This window comes from Primulina tabacum, chromosome 5 (genome assembly GCF_025594145.1).
Source record: "Primulina tabacum isolate GXHZ01 chromosome 5, ASM2559414v2, whole genome shotgun sequence".
Taxonomy (NCBI): domain Eukaryota; kingdom Viridiplantae; phylum Streptophyta; class Magnoliopsida; order Lamiales; family Gesneriaceae; genus Primulina; species Primulina tabacum.
Genome location: NC_134554.1, coordinates 40,919,200 through 40,935,447, shown reverse-complemented (window position 1 = coordinate 40,935,447; position 16,248 = coordinate 40,919,200). Strand labels below are relative to the sequence as shown.

The 16,248-nt window shown below is 31.4% G+C and overlaps 1 protein-coding gene across 1 annotated transcript; it reads right to left on the bottom strand.

Moving 5' to 3' along the window:
* Nucleotides 1-667: 667 nt before the first annotated feature.
* LOC142547691 (transcription factor bHLH104-like) lies at nucleotides 668-4,901 on the bottom strand. The gene is made up of 5 exons (XM_075656084.1): nucleotides 4,664-4,901; nucleotides 3,435-3,503; nucleotides 2,500-2,577; nucleotides 2,133-2,295; nucleotides 668-1,322 (listed from the first exon to the last, which is right to left on the bottom strand). Exons 1-5 carry the CDS (start codon nucleotides 4,789-4,791, stop codon nucleotides 1,074-1,076), a joined length of 687 nt encoding a protein of 228 aa, XP_075512199.1. The 5' UTR covers nucleotides 4,792-4,901; the 3' UTR covers nucleotides 668-1,073.
* Between the last annotated feature and the right edge of the window lie 11,347 nt (nucleotides 4,902-16,248).

The window sequence follows — 16,248 nt, the reverse complement described above, 5'->3', positions numbered from 1 at the left end:
AACACTTAGAATTATTTTGCAAGATGAAATCATGAAAACATTAAAAATTCACACCAACATAATAGTTTCATCCAAGTTTAGGCACCTGAGTGACAATGCCTTCCTCATTAACAAAAACACGAACCCAGTCGCAACGAAAATCAGTAGACACGAAGCTCCCTTCTTCCACTATGATGGCTTTCACATCCTTAGTCTCTCCCTCGACGATGGCCACAGCCGCCTGCCCGTACACTCCCACCAGTTCCGGCCACGATTTCTTACCTGCGTTACAAACAAACAGCATGACTAATGACTCCGTTGCGGATACGTATGCACAACCTTTTTTCATTGTCTTCATAGAAGATTGAGATATGGTTGATTATTTGAGGCCAAATTTTGGATTGTTTGTTTCCAAAAAATTATGAAAAGAGAGATTCTGAACAGATTGCTTTCAAAACTACGAAAAGCGAGGTCGATCCGAAAGATGTTTATTTTCTTCGATGAAAGAAGAGGAGATGGGATGAATGATTCTTGAAATAGTTTGAATATAATCAAGAAATTAGAGGAGTTTGAACCATCTGTTTATGGTTCGATATAGCTTCATAACGAGCTCGAGTTGGGTAAGAGTTTTGCTTCATATTTCAGGTCTCCGACGTAACGAGGCTTCGAGCCAAGTAGGATGGTAGGAAACACAATTAAGTGTATGCGTGCATATTTATACACCACTTCATGTTGAAAAAGTTGTCAACAAGCAAAATATTTATGTACACAGAATTCAGAAAACATGAAACACCATTTCCACATCAAATGTTTCGCCTTGAAATCGGCCATCGAAACGCCGTGGAAAAGAAAAGGAGAAGTGATAAAATAAAATGATTCGAAGGCAGGATCCCAAAAATGCCATCCATTTCCCAAATCTTGATATATAGCCAACGCTTAAATTTTCTAAACAAATAGCAGATTAATAAGACTAGTTAAAGAAGAAAAACCAGCTTCGCAAGTAGATGATATTTACAAGCATGAAGAGAATATAATTCCCCAATTGTGGCGACGATGAGAGATATATTTCATACTATAAGCAACTTCTGCAAGTATCAAGCAGCAGGAGGCCGGAGTGTAGAATCTTGAGACGTGTCGCGTGTACTGGGTGGTAAATAATGCCACATTGGGACGAAGCTGTATCCTGGAAACATTGGCATTTTGTTTGCCGGAGCCTGATAAAGTGGTGGATGTGGAGGTATGAAACCGGTAGATGGGACAGCCATGCTTTTCAACTGCTGCTCGATCCTTTCTTTATCAGCCTTGAGCACAAGTTTCTCTTCACGAAGTTCATTTTTCTCAGCCTGCTCAAAAACAGAAATGAGATCACAGGGCTCAAAAAGACATAAATATACCCTTTACATCCACATGATCACAATGATAGACTCGGATAAATTGCTTTAATCCCATGCAGTGTTGAAGAGGCTAAACCTACGAAAAATCAACAACCTAAAACCATTTGTGTTTTCGAATTGATAGTTTGAACCCCATATTGACAATTTTTTGCGGGATCTGTGCTGTGCATATGCTTATTCATGAAATTACACCAAAACTAAAATTTCAAAAGTTGAAATAACTCTAAATATAAATAAAAACATAAATATATTTATTTCCCCCGTATTTTATAGCATCTCAAAAGTTCCAAATGATTGGAACGAGGACGAAAATAAATATGTTTAAGATTTTTCTATAAAGATACAACGATACTTTTGGCATGAAAATTCTAATTTCAGTATATTTCATGCATAGCCATTTGAAAAATACGTGTATTATAAAAAATGCAGCTAGGTTTCAACTATCGATTTAAAAACAAAATGGGGTTTCGCCTCATTGATTTCTAAGTATAACATAGGTCTATACCCCATACGTAATTTACCCTACAGATTGAGATGAAGAAAGTGTTTAATAATTTCGATCAATATGTATAAAATATGCATAATGGGCATTCTTTTTCTATAAAGTAAAGCATTTTCAATGCTTCAATAGCCTACACTACCAAATTTTCGAGGACAGGCTTTCTATAAAAATGTTTTTCTAAGCATTTGAAGACAATTAAGGGAATCAAAATTCAAGTTCATGGTCAGTATTCAACACAATTATCATCTCTAGCTAACCTTCAAGGTTTTGATTTCTTCCAAAAGCTTTTCATTCATCTCACTGTTCTCTTGGGATTCAGTTTTTAGCTGGCCAAGAATTCTTATAGTATCACCAAGAATGGCTAATTTGTCTGTTTTCACGGGTCTTCCAGGTTCCAATATAGCAGATAACTCCACGAACCTGCAGGATCAACGACATGTATAAGTTATTATCGGGAATATTCTCATTTTCTTTCAATTAACTCTATTTAAATTAAAGGACTGTCACGGAAGATAATTATTATTTTTCAATAAGAGGTAAACATGGTGGCACACACACATCATCATCATTTAACGAAACAAATTAAATAGCAATAGGAAAAGTTCTTATGGATAGTAATTTTACCTATCATTCAATTTTTCTCTCCTAATTTTCTCACGGCATGCTTTAGTTTCTCCACCACCGCATGGTTCGGTGCGTCCCCTGCACAGCAGTACAACACCCAGATAATTGAAAAATCACCTAATCAAAAAATAAGTAACCTATGTTCCTTTTTACTTTTCATTTATCAATCCAATGCACGAGTTCCATCACATAAAATAAATCAAATAAATCCATGAATAAATCAACTCAACAAATACTATGTGATGTTTTCGCACATTAAAATATTTCACTCTAGGTTTATATTTCAATAAAGTGGAAGCTTCTGCCGATATCTGTAAAACAAGATCAAATTATTCGATATACATGGAGAAGAGATTATATTTCAAATCTGCAGAACTGAGTTGATTTCTACTCAACTTGGATTACGTGGATTTTGGGATAATTACTTTTTTCGTTCATATTGTATGGGGTCGAAATCATTTTGGTCTCTCTTGTTTGCGACGTGATAAAAAAAGTCTCTAATCAATTTTAAATGTTTTTGTTCGCCAATGCTAATTCATCGTGAAAAAGCAACAAAGAAAGGACAAAAATATTTTTAGTCCCAAACAATAGAGACCGAATGATTTTGGCTCTGAACAATATGAACAAACAGATTTAATTATCATGTTTAAATATTAGCTAAATTGGGAAGATATTGGGCACATGCAGTACATATACCCTTTTCCGTTAGTTTTAATGTCAGGGACTAAAAACATCTAAAATTTATAAATCAACGTATCCTTTTTAAAAAATAATTATCCAGTGAACTTTGTTAAATATATATAATGAAAAGAATATGCATAAAAGGTCATCAACCAGCCCTTTTTTTTTTTTTTGAAATTCAGTCAGCCTTCTCAACACATGAAACAGAATAACACAAGCCGCACTCAAAATAGAAACAAGCTACTCATAATCACCTCTTTCTTGGACACTCACTAACTTGAGAATAACTCCCACCACTACAAACATCAGTTGCCACAGCAGAACTGCAACAAAATAATCAACCATATCAAGACCAACATTTGCAAGATTTGTCTTCACCTACAATTTAAAGTTAAATAACAATAAAGCCAACAAAAAACTCGTAAGCATAATCATCGGGGTTGTATTTATGTAATCATTGGGATTCTAGATCTCAACTGTATTGTATAATAATAGACTTCCTTTAGTAACTTTCAGATATACAATTTTTTGTTCATAATATGAGATCCGAGCCTTTCTGAATCTCCCTGTTTTGTTCAAGTACCTCTCTTCTATCATTATTTTCATTTAAAGCGATATCTTTGCTTTGTCTGTTTCGGTCAAACGTAATATGAACATGCTTCTTCAACATTCAAGCATAAGATGGAAAAAATCGATCATTAGAATTTAATTACCAGCATCTAGACTGGATCAAATCACAGTATGTTAGTTCAAGGTATGGAGAGTTTTTTTGCTAGAAGAAAACTTTAGCATATTATTACTGGCATATTTTTAAACCTGCACAAGAGAAAGATGAATCGACAGCAAGTCTATAGAACGACTTGAATGTTGGGATAGGACTAAAAACCACAAGGTCATCACATGGTTTTGTAACACCTCTATTTCAGGTCAATTAATTTTCTTCTCTCTATTATTTGGGGCCAAAACCATTTTAGCCCTCTTAGTTGCGGTGTGCCAAAAACATTCCTCCATTTAATTGGTTTTGATACCTAAGATAGAAGTAATATGCCCGAGATCTAATCAATTCTCTATAACTTAATTCAAATTCAAAGCTTCCCCAGAATTGAACTATAACTTTTGAAAAATTCACTTCCTGTCATATTGCCTTAAATCTAACCTTCGATCTATTAGACCAATAAAAAACAATAAAAAAACAAAAAACCTTCATTTTTAAACCTTTGAACAATAATCCGAGCTCAGATCAGCAAGGCATGCAGAATGGTCCCCCCGCACCCTCAAGAAAATAAACCATAAATTTTCTAAAATTGGGAACTTAACGCTCTGGTTCATCCCGGAATTAGAAATCCCCTCGTAAATAACATAAATATCTGGAAAATAACCACAACCATCACACTGATAATTGAACATAAACTAATCAGAAGCTCCTCAAATCCAATAAAAGAAACAACACGAACGGATCCGATGAACACAACAAATTACCCACCTTTGCACCTGAATCTGAGGGCTGCTCCAACAAAGATCCGCGGCTGCGACTTCGTCCAGGAGGTTGCTGTAATCGATCAAATCACACCAGCCATTCCCATCAAATGACTCCAGATGAAGATCATCCATCCTTTCGCGAAAACTTGGAGAAAACAATGGCGGATTTAATCTCGCAAAATCGAAATTGGGGGAATGGAATCCTCAGACTTTTGCTTCATAATAATAATAAACAGTAAAATGCTGTAAATAATGGGAATAAAGAAATGATCTGCTGTTGGGAATCAGCCAACAAGGTGATGCCACGTGGACAGATGGAATCAAGTTGCCTCGCCGCATATAATATTAGGAAAAAGGAGTTGAAAGGACAGAAGAGTTGGCAGAATTTGATTATTATTATTATTATTATTATTATTATTATTATTCGTAGTAAAAAATATACAAAATTTGAGTTTGAGGTTAAAAAACATTATTCTACTTTAAAATTTTAAAAGACAATATCAGATTAAATTAAGTCTTTTATTTAGTTTATATGAATTTTTTAAATGCTAATATTTTATATATTACTAAATCATATCATTAAAAGTTATTCACAAGTAGATCTAAAACAATAAAAAACAATAAACATCAAATATATAGCTTAACTCCTCAGACTGAATCAAAATATCTGGCTTAACTTCGCAGACTAAATCATGAGTATCCAGCTTAATTCCCCAAGTTAGATCATGAATGTCTGGCTTAACTCCCCATACTGGATCATAAGTGTCTAGTTTTACCTTACCAGACAAAGTCACAAACAAGACCAAGACATCACCAAAACATTTGTTGAAAACTATCTTCATGCAATTGATCATACATTTAAACTTAACATAACATTAAGATAAATATTGTGAAAGTATTAAAAAAAATACATTCCACTTAAAATATTCTACTTGTGTTGAAATCAAGGTTGATTGTAAGAGAACTTGAATTCCTTCGGACATAATTTTGTGAGATCGTTTCACGAAAGACTTATCCATTATATAAATCCCAGGAGGCTCATGAAGAAAGTAATGCAAATATATCCTCTGAAACCAATCCTAGGCTTTAATTTTTAAAAATCAGTAAGAATTTTAATTATTTAAATCCCATTTAAAATTATATATAAAGTCCTCGCTGATTTAAGAGATGGTAGTTTATATTGAATATTTTTTTAAAAAAAAACTTTAATAATAATAAAAAGAATAATATGACTTATGGCTATCGAATTAATTAATAATTTAATTACAAACAAGTGCCCAGCCCATATCTCACATTATGGGTTGTTTTGGGCTTTACTTTCTTTATTTTAAATTTTTTTTATATTAATTTGTTTTCCATTTAACCTAATAAATGTAAGAATATTTTTTAAAAAATAAAATTAAGAAAAATAAAAAGACAAAAATTTGTATGAGACGGTCTCACAAGTCATATTTTGTGAGTCGGATCTCTTATTTTGGTCGTCCATGAAAAAATACTTACCTTTTATGCTAAGAGTATTACTTTTTATTGTGAATATCGGTAGAGTTGATCCGTCTCACAGATAAAGATTCTTGAGATCGTCTCACAAGAGACATACTCAAATAAAAATGGATAGTTTACTTGTTTCCATATGTAGATGAAACAAAATTAAATCGTGTACCTTTCCTATAGTTTAAATTCAAAAGCAAATTGAAACTAACAAAACCAAAAGGAAACGAGAAAATGCAAATGAAAGCGTGGATAAATTTTTTTATATAATTATTCAAAAAGTTCATATAATATTTTAATATAATCTGATTCTCAACCAATGAAATTCAAATTTTAACTTAAAATAAAGAATAAATAAAGATTTTATCGCATCATCTCAAGATATACACACTCCTCGTGTGGTCTATTTAAAGTAACCACACAAATTATTTTTGTTATAAAATTATTTAAAAGACCCACAGTTCAATTATTTTAAACCTAAATGTTTAAAGCATAAATCAACATAATTTACTAAATTTTCTTACATCATTAATAAAAATTTTAGGATCGAGCGCTTACTACTTTACCAAAAATTATAGCTGATGATAACAGCATAACTCAAATCTTTTAAATTGTAAAAAAACTTCAGCATCATATTTCGATTGCTATAAAACATAACGAACATCGTATTGATGTTCAGAAAAGCTCTTTACGTTAACATGTATACACCATCGATAAGACTTGAACTTAAGATATTATTAAATAATTTTTTTCTTTTATATCACCTAATCCAAGACTAGTTGAATTTTATAATTGAGACTTGTTCTTCAAGTTAGGAATGTTGATTATCATTATCAACAAGTATAATTTATTTTTTATCAAATTTTTTTGATAATTACATAGAGAAACTTATCAAACCAAACACGTCTCACCTATCAATTTTATGAAAATAATATTTTATCAGGGTCACCCATATGTGCAATGTTGACCGATCTCACGAATAAAAATATCATGGTCATCCATATGAGCAGTGTTGACCCATATCTGGATCATATGTTAAAAATATTATATTTTATTGTAAAAGTGAGCAGTGTTGACCGATCTCACGAATAAAAATTCGTAAGATCGTCTCATGAAAGACATACTCTTGTATTAAAAGATTTACCTTGGCTCAAACCCTGACCTCTCCTACAACGGGAGATGATTATGCTTCTTCAACTGTAATTTATTATCAAAATTAATTTATCAAGAACACCTAATTATAATATGATGAAGTAATTTTTGCCCTGAATTATTTTTAGGAAATAAAATAGTTTATTGGCCAATCCTGTTGAGTAAATCATTCCAAATGATTATTGAATCAAGTTGACCTTGTAACAGTTGTTATATTCCATATTTCTTTGTGGGGACAAAAATAAAAAATAAAAAATTCTGATGTATATCCCTACTATCCATGAATGGCCACATTGATAGGATGGCTGGATAATTAATATATATAATATATATATGCGTAAGTGTATATATATATGTATGTATAATTTTTATTTTTTAATTAAATTGGATGACTACAATAAGAGCAAAAAATTAGAATTGATATATATATAATCTTTTCGTTATAAAATCCAACGTGTGCCGTTTTATCAAAATTATAGTTTATAGTTTTTGGTGACTGTGGAACTCAAATATTTTAAATCATATAAGTTACAACAACTCAAACATCACGTTTATATTGTTATACCAATCAGTAAAAATTATTTCATCCAACAATCTTCCAACTAATAATTGCACTAATTGAAATCAACATGAATCGAGCCATTGACATTGACTCTGATACCAATTGTAGGACCGAATGCTTATCGCTTTACCAAAGTATATCAGTAATGATACAACTCAAATCTTTTAAATTGTATTGCAGCTTAAGCATCATGTTTCGATTACGTTACCCAACAAAGACAATTATTATGCCGAATAGATGCTATAAGCCTATAACATGTCAAAATTTAATTACTAAATTCTCTTAGCTTGTTGCGTATATGGTTTTCTTACCAGAGTTCCTAATTCTAGTTGGGCAGACTTGCATTTCAACAATATCAATAATATTCATCCCAGTGTCAATATTATGATGAAATTTAAACTAAATTAACAAAAGGAAAACAATTGTTTGAACTAAAATCAATTTTTCTGACCAATTTAAAAACAAAAAATGTAAATATATAGATCGATTTATAGGATGGATTATGACCATTTTCCTCCACGCTATTAAACAGTGAGCAAGCTTCTATAAATATAGACACAATTTAAGGTAAAAGTTATACAATATTTTTATTTTAGATTTATTTAATATTGTAAATTGTGGGTTTTTTTTACATGGAAATTGTGGGTAGAAAAAATTAAAATCCTAGATTTAAAAAAAATGTAATAATATTATAATTTTAAAACATGATTTGACAATTCCCGGTCTTTCCAATACATTTGTCCGTCTTAATCATGGATTCAAATCAACCCCATTCAAGGAAATCACGCATCCAATCTACAAATGGTGACGCATATAATTTATATTATATTAGAGAGAGTTTATTGTTAACCAATTTATTTAATTTTGAGTTTTAGTATACTAATTTTTTATTTTTCGTTATTTTAATCAAATTACTGATATGATATCAAAAAATATTGACATTTCATTGAAAAATAATGATGTGACAACAAAAATTGACGACTTGTTAATGTACAAAAACCACATCATCAATTGAACCAAAGTATCCGAAAATTAAAAGTGAATATATCAAAACAAAATTTTGAAAACTTTAAAAAACAAAACCCAAAATTAAATAAATTAATGAACCCAAAAAATCATTTCTCAAATATTATTATTATCGTGTGATAACCTCTACCTTTCTTGGAAGCCCAAAATTACCATTACTGATCATAATATTTCTTACTTCATTTTTGTTATCTCGTAATTACATAAATTATTGTCCCAAAAATGTCGTGATCTCGACCATGTTTGCACTTAAACAGAAATTAATTGTACATGTGAAAATGTGATGGAGCTTAATTAAAACGCTTAAACGGAGAAATAAGGCTCCTCCACGCCGGATGAGCTAGTTAGTTGCTCGGAATTCGAAGATAAACAAGATAAAATTCCCTTACATATACGTCTGTTTGTTTGTTTGTTTGTTTTAATGATTATGATCTCTATGCACCGAATTTCCATCTAAGTAGTGTATTTTTTTTTAAATTTTTGTCAATTTTAATTTTTTCCGCAGAAGTGTTGATTTGTTCTTACGTGTCTAGTTAAAATTTGTTAACGCCACGTCGATATCATGTTGAAAAACGACGTAAATTAATACCACAATATTGGAGATGGTGGAAACCATGCGAACGATCGATAATGATTGTGAGTACTTGGCCAAAACACCTCATTCTTTTGCTTTCGCCTCACGCATGCATGTTTCCGGCAGATACTTATCTCTACCAGATACATTATCTTTGTGCAAATGGGAATTTATGGATAAAAGGGATATTGATATATTACATCATACACCGGGCATATTCGCGTCGTGCATCGTTTATCATTTTTGATCTTTTTGACTGGCAGAGACGATGGACTCAGATAAAAAAGACAAAAAATGAGAAAACATACAAGTTACAATATTTAAAATGAAAATTCAACGTAAAAAGAGCAAAAATGAAAAAAAATACAAGTTACATGAATAAAAATACAAATTTATTATTAACATGATGAAAAGTGGAAAAAAAATTACAAGATCAAAAAATTATTTGCCCAAACATCTTTATATAGACTTCAACCTTGATCTTTGAGAAGGTGACGTCAGATTACGTCATACCTACTTCAAAAATCACGAGTCTCCGCGATTTCCAAAAATCGTGACATATAAAGTGTATAAGAGCCATCCAGAGTGGAGGGTGTTATACCCTGAAAAACACGAGATCCATGTACCACATACACATTATATTAACACATTTATTTTCTCAAATTGATTTTAACGTCAACATTTATTGTTTGTAGATCTCATTATCCATTCATTTATCTTTATTCTTATTTATATTAAATAAATATATCATTTAAATGTTTACTATTTAAAATAAGTAATAATACTATTTTTAAAATTTCTACTTATTTTTATTATTTCATAATATTTTACGAGTGTAATTTATTTAAAATTTAAATTTTGTTATCAATTTGTAATGAAGGAGTATAAATAAGAAAAAAAATCGCAACTGCATATAATTAAAAAGAACATAATAATTAAACATTATGAAATATATAAAATACTAATTCAAGGATTTTATTGTATTACGCTTTTTTAATAAATTTTTAAATTTACGTTTTTTTGTAAGACCGAGCGTTTACCGACCAAATTTTGTAGCTGATGGTAACAGTGTAACTCGAATATTTTAAAATTTACAACAACTCAAGCGTTAAGGTTCGATCACTGTCACAGCAGAGACAATTATTGCACTTCAAAAATCTTCATCCAATAATTGAACTTCTTGTAATAAATGAGAATCGAATTGGTGACATTGGCTCTAACATTAATTGTAGGAGCCAGTGCTTGCTGCTTTACCAAAGCTTATAGATGATGTTAAATGTGCAATTCAAATCTTTTAAATCATACAACAACTCAAGCACAACTGTTCAATTATTCTGACAACAATTATTGCACTCTAACAGGAAGGTTGGATTCCCACACCCTTTTAAAGTGTGTGGAAACACACTCCAAATACTTTGCGTCTGGCGCATATTTTCACATGCTTGATAGGGCTTATAATTTTTTTGAAAGGAATATAGGCGTTCAAACGTTTGAACGTTCACTTGATGTAGAAACATGACTACATGAGTGAACACTCACTCACATTTATATTAAGATCATATTGGTATTCAAATACATTGGTTTGAACACCATTGTAGATTCCATAATTTTACATTTTTACATTTTATAATATGAGCTCTTGATTAGAATTTAGAAATTATTAACTTATATTGATTAGGTACACAAATGAAATGAAAAAATAAATATATTTAGAAAAAAATATATGAGGTACGTTGACATATGAGGAAATTATTACCTAATTTCATGGGATATTCAGCAACAATGCATCTATATTACACCAAAATGTTATTTTTATTATAGAAAAGATATTGTAGATGATTATTGATATTATTAATTATTCAAATTCTGTAAATCTACTCTATAAATAGAGGTCTCAAATGATGAATAAAGTACTCGAAATCATTCTCTCTTCTCTATATTCTCTACCATTCACAACACGTTATCAGTACGAGTGCTATTCAAGGTAAAATTTATAAATAATTTATTCTTATTCTTGTATGAATTCTCTTGAAGAAGCACAACTTTTAATTTTATGTTGATGCTCCTTAAGTAGTACAACACGACTTCATGTTGAAAATATTGATAGATCTATGAATAAAATATAGATGAATAAGATTTATCAATATTCTCAAAGAATCTTGATCTAAAAATCATAAAGATTTATCAATATATATGAATAATATTGATATAAAATATAACGTTATCATATTCCTGAAGAATTTAGATAACTATCATATGTTTCGACAATATTCTTGAAGAAAATTGATTATAAATGTATTGTTGTTTTGATTCAAGAAATATATGGCTTGTTTACGAAGTTGGGCAGAATTTTGTTATATTTGTTTTACATATTTATAATAATTGTGCATAAAAGAGTATTATTTTTTCTTTAGTTTATAATGCTGCAATTTGTAATTAGTGCAATTTGAAATAGATACATAAATTATTAATTGAGCACATCTCAATGTACACCAAATTTGATAGACTAAATGATATCATGTTCATTTATACATATTTTTTTATGCACAAATGAAGACTAGATAATGGTTAGATAAAATAACTCATTATTTATATGCATCGATGTTAGTTTAACAAATAGAATAACAAAATTTCAAAATTGCATAGTAAAAGTGGTAACATGTGCATAATTTGTTATAATATATATTTTCAATAATGATAATGCAATTTTACTCTATTTATGTCATAATTCTAATTATATAATTTTTTTAAAGTTGCAATGGCGAACATCATCAAACTTGAATTTGAAGCACTTGACTTGACTGAAAAAAATTATTTATCATGGATTTTGGATGCCGAGGTCCACCTTATCTATATGAATTTAGGAGATACAATAAAAGAAGAAAATGAAATGTCCCAACAGGACCGTGCAAAGGCACTTATTTTTCTTCGTCATCACCTCAATGATGAGTTGAAAGTCGAATATCTCACTGTGAAAGAGCCACGAGAACTTTGGAAAAATATAAAAGAAAGATTTGACCACCAACGAAGTGTAGTTCTCCCTAGAGCCCGATATGAATGGATGCACCTACGGTTACAAGATTTTAAGTCCGTAAGTGACTATAACTCTGCATTACTCAAGACTAGTTCCACACTGATACTTTGTGGAGAGAAAGTCACTGATCAAGACATGTTAGAAAAAACATTCTCCACTTTTCATGCATCAAACGTGCTCCTGCAGCAGCAATATCGTGAACGTGGATTTCAAAGGTACTCTGAACTCAACTCATGCTTACTAGTTGCTGAACAAAACAATGAGCTGCTCATGAAAAATCACCAAATGCGCCCAACTGGATCCACATCATTTCCTGAAACAAATGGAACTACATTTCCTGAAGAATATGAAATTGCATTTCCTGAAGCGAATGCTAATTCCACTCAAAATCATAACAATGAAAGTCAACGTGGGCGTGGTTGTGGGCGTGGGCGTGGCCAAAGAAGATACCATCAGCAACAAAATGGAAATAAACATAAAACAAGCCACCAGCAGTGGAATTCCAATAATGAAGAAGCAAAGGAGAAGAATTCCAAAGTTTATGAAGAAAAATGCTATAGATGTGGAATAGAAGGGCATTGGTCTCGTACCTGTCGTACGGCAAAACATCTTGTGGATCTATACCAAAAATCAATCAAAGAAAATGGAAAATGGGGATAAATTTTGTGGACAATTATGATCCAATTGATATAACTCACTTGGACGTCTCTGATTTCTTTGTTAATCCAGATGAAAATATAGATAATTTGATTGCTGGTGGTGTGTTAAAAAATAATAAGTAATTACTTTCATTGGTCTTGTTCCTACTTTGAATTTCTATTGTTTATTAGGTTATTTTGATCCCGTTTTTATTTTGATGTTCAGTTCATGTTTAAGTTTTGTTGTGGAGGTTTATTTTGTTATTCAATAAATATTTTCATTATTCAATAAAATATTTCATTTGAAAGTCTTACACATTATTTATCATATTTAGCTTATTGAATTATATTTTTATTTTAGATTAACGATGAAATGTCAGGATGAATGCTTAGTGGATAATGGTACAACACATATCATTCTTCAAAATAAAAGATATTTTTTGGAGTTAACATTATCTGAAAATAATGTTACAACAATATCGGGTGCATCAAAAATTATTAAAGGTTATGGAAAGGCAAAAATCATTTTACCAAATAATACAAGCCTATATATTGAAAATGCCCTATATGCGAGCAAATCCAGTATAAATTTGCTTAGCTTTAAAGATATCCGCCGAAATGGATACCATATTGAAACATTAAATGAAAAAAATTTCGAATACCTTTGCATAACATTTATTATATCTGGCCAGAAGCAGATAAAAGAAAAATTATGTGCACTCCTTTCTGGAATGTATTTTACAACAATAAAATAAGTCGAAGCACACATTGTCACAAACTAGAAGTTGTTGACCAACAGAGCTTCAAATTATGGCATGATCGACTTGGTCACCCTGGGACAACAATGATGCGCAGAATAATAATTAACTCACGTGGACACCCTCTAAAGAACCAAAAGATTCTTTTACACAATGATTATCCATGTGTAGCTTGTTCACAAGGCAAACTGATTATAAGACCTTCCCCTACAAAGATTGATGTTGAAATCCCAACCTTATTGGAGAGAATTCATGGGGATATTTGTGGGCCTATACACCCACCATGTGGACCATTTCGATACTTCATGGTATTGATTGATGCGTATACTAGATGGTCACATGTTAGTTTTCTTTCAACTCGAAATATAGCTTTCGCTAGATTACTTGCGCAAATTATTAAATTACGAGCTCAATTCCCAGATCACTCAATCAAGACAATTCGTCTTGATAATGCTCCTCAATTTAAATCGCAGACATTTATTGACTATTGTATGTCAATAGGGATTTCAGTTGAGCATTCAGTTGCCCATGTTCATACACAAAATGGCTTAGCAGAGTCATTTATTAAGCGTTTGCAATTAATTGCTAGACCATTACTGATGAGAACCAAACTTCCATCATCTGTGTGGGGCCATGCCATTTTACATACTGCATCATTGATTCGTATAAGGCCAACTAATTATAACCAATACTCACCCTTACAACTTGCTTATGGTCGAGAGCCCGATGCTTTTGTTAATACAAAGAATGTGACAAAGTCATATATACATGCAGAGAATACTCCTGTAAAAATTGATGTCCCCGTAGGACTAGCTATTATTCAACCTGCAAATTAATCTAAAATACGCCAGAAGCGTGGTCGACCAATTGGTTCCAAGGATACTGTACCTCGAAAAAGAAAGGTACAAGAGAAAGAAAATTCAAAAGCTCTCAAAGAAGAAATCTTGGATGATATAGTAAGATAAATCAATAAACCAAACTTGGATAATATTATTTCTGAAGAATCAAATTCTCATGAAAATAATGAGATTTCAATAAATTATATATCATCTCGAAAATTGTGAGATAAAAATAACACAATTGTTGACAATGTCTTTGCCCTAAATGTCTCCCTTGACATTATACGTAATGAAGATCCAGAACCACAATCCGTTAAGGATTGTCAACAAATAGATGATTGGCCAAAGTGGAAGAAGGCCATACAAACTGAATTAGACTCACTAGAAAAGCATAAAGTGTTTGGACCTGTAGTACGAACACCTGAAAATGTAATCCCAGTAGGATACAGATGGGTTTTTGTACGAAAGAGGAATGAAAATAGGGAAATTGTAAGATACAAGGCCCGCCTCTTAGCCCAAGGTTTCTCGCAGAGAACTGGAATTGACTATGAGGAAACATACTCACCTGTGATGGATGCCACTACTTTTCGATTCCTAATCAGTTTAGCAGTATCAGAAACTCTTGATATGCAACTTATGGATGTGGTAACTGCTTATATTTATGGTTCACTTGATAGTGATATATATATATGAAAGTGCCTGAAGGATTCAAACTATCGAAAGAAAATGGTGAACGCCCAAGGCTAAGTTATCAATAAAACTGCATAAATCCTTATATGGATTAAAGCAATCTGGTCGCATTTGGTTCAATCGTCTTAGTGAATATTTGTTAAAAGAAGGATACACAAATAATGCTATTTGTCTCTGCGCTTTTATAAAAAGAACAGAAGAGAGTTTTGCAATTGTTGCAGTATACGTTGATGATCTAAATCTTATTGGAACTCCAGAAGACCTTACTAAAACTATCAATTACTTGAAAAATGAGTTTGAGATGAAAGACTTAGGAAAGAAAAAATTTTGCATCAGATTGCAAATTGAACATTTGCAAGAGGGAATATTTGTTCATCAATCATCATTTACAGAAAAATATTTAAGCGCTTTTACATGGACAAGGCACATCCATTATCATCACCAATGTTTGTTCGATCACTTGATGCTAACAAAGATCCTTTTCGACCACCTAAAAATGGAGAAAAAATCGTTGGTCCAGAAGTACCATATCTAAGTGTCATTGGTGCACTGTCATATCTTGCAAATTGTACTCACCCAGATATATCATTTTCTCTTAATCTTTTAGCGAGATATAACTCATGTCCAACTCGAAGACATTGGAATGATGTAAAACACATATTTCGTTACCTTCGGGATACAATTGATATGCGATTATTTTATTCGACAAAATCAAAGTCTTCTTTAGTTGGATTGCAATGCAGATGCATGATATCTTTCTGACCCACATAAAGCTAAATCCTAGACAGGTTATGTGTTTACACGAGGAGACGCTGCTATATCATGGAA

Coding starts and splice junctions, on each gene's coding strand:
- LOC142547691 (XM_075656084.1), bottom strand. CDS start 4,791: ATGGATGATCTTCATCTGGAGTCATTTGATGGGAATGGCTGGTGTGAT. Junction 3,504..4,663: donor CCTCAGATTCAGGTGCAAAG/GTGGGTAATTTG, acceptor ATTTTGTTGCAG/TTCTGCTGTGGCAACTGATG. Junction 2,296..2,499: donor AGAGAAAAATTGAATGATAG/GTAAAATTACTA, acceptor TTGATCCTGCAG/GTTCGTGGAGTTATCTGCTA.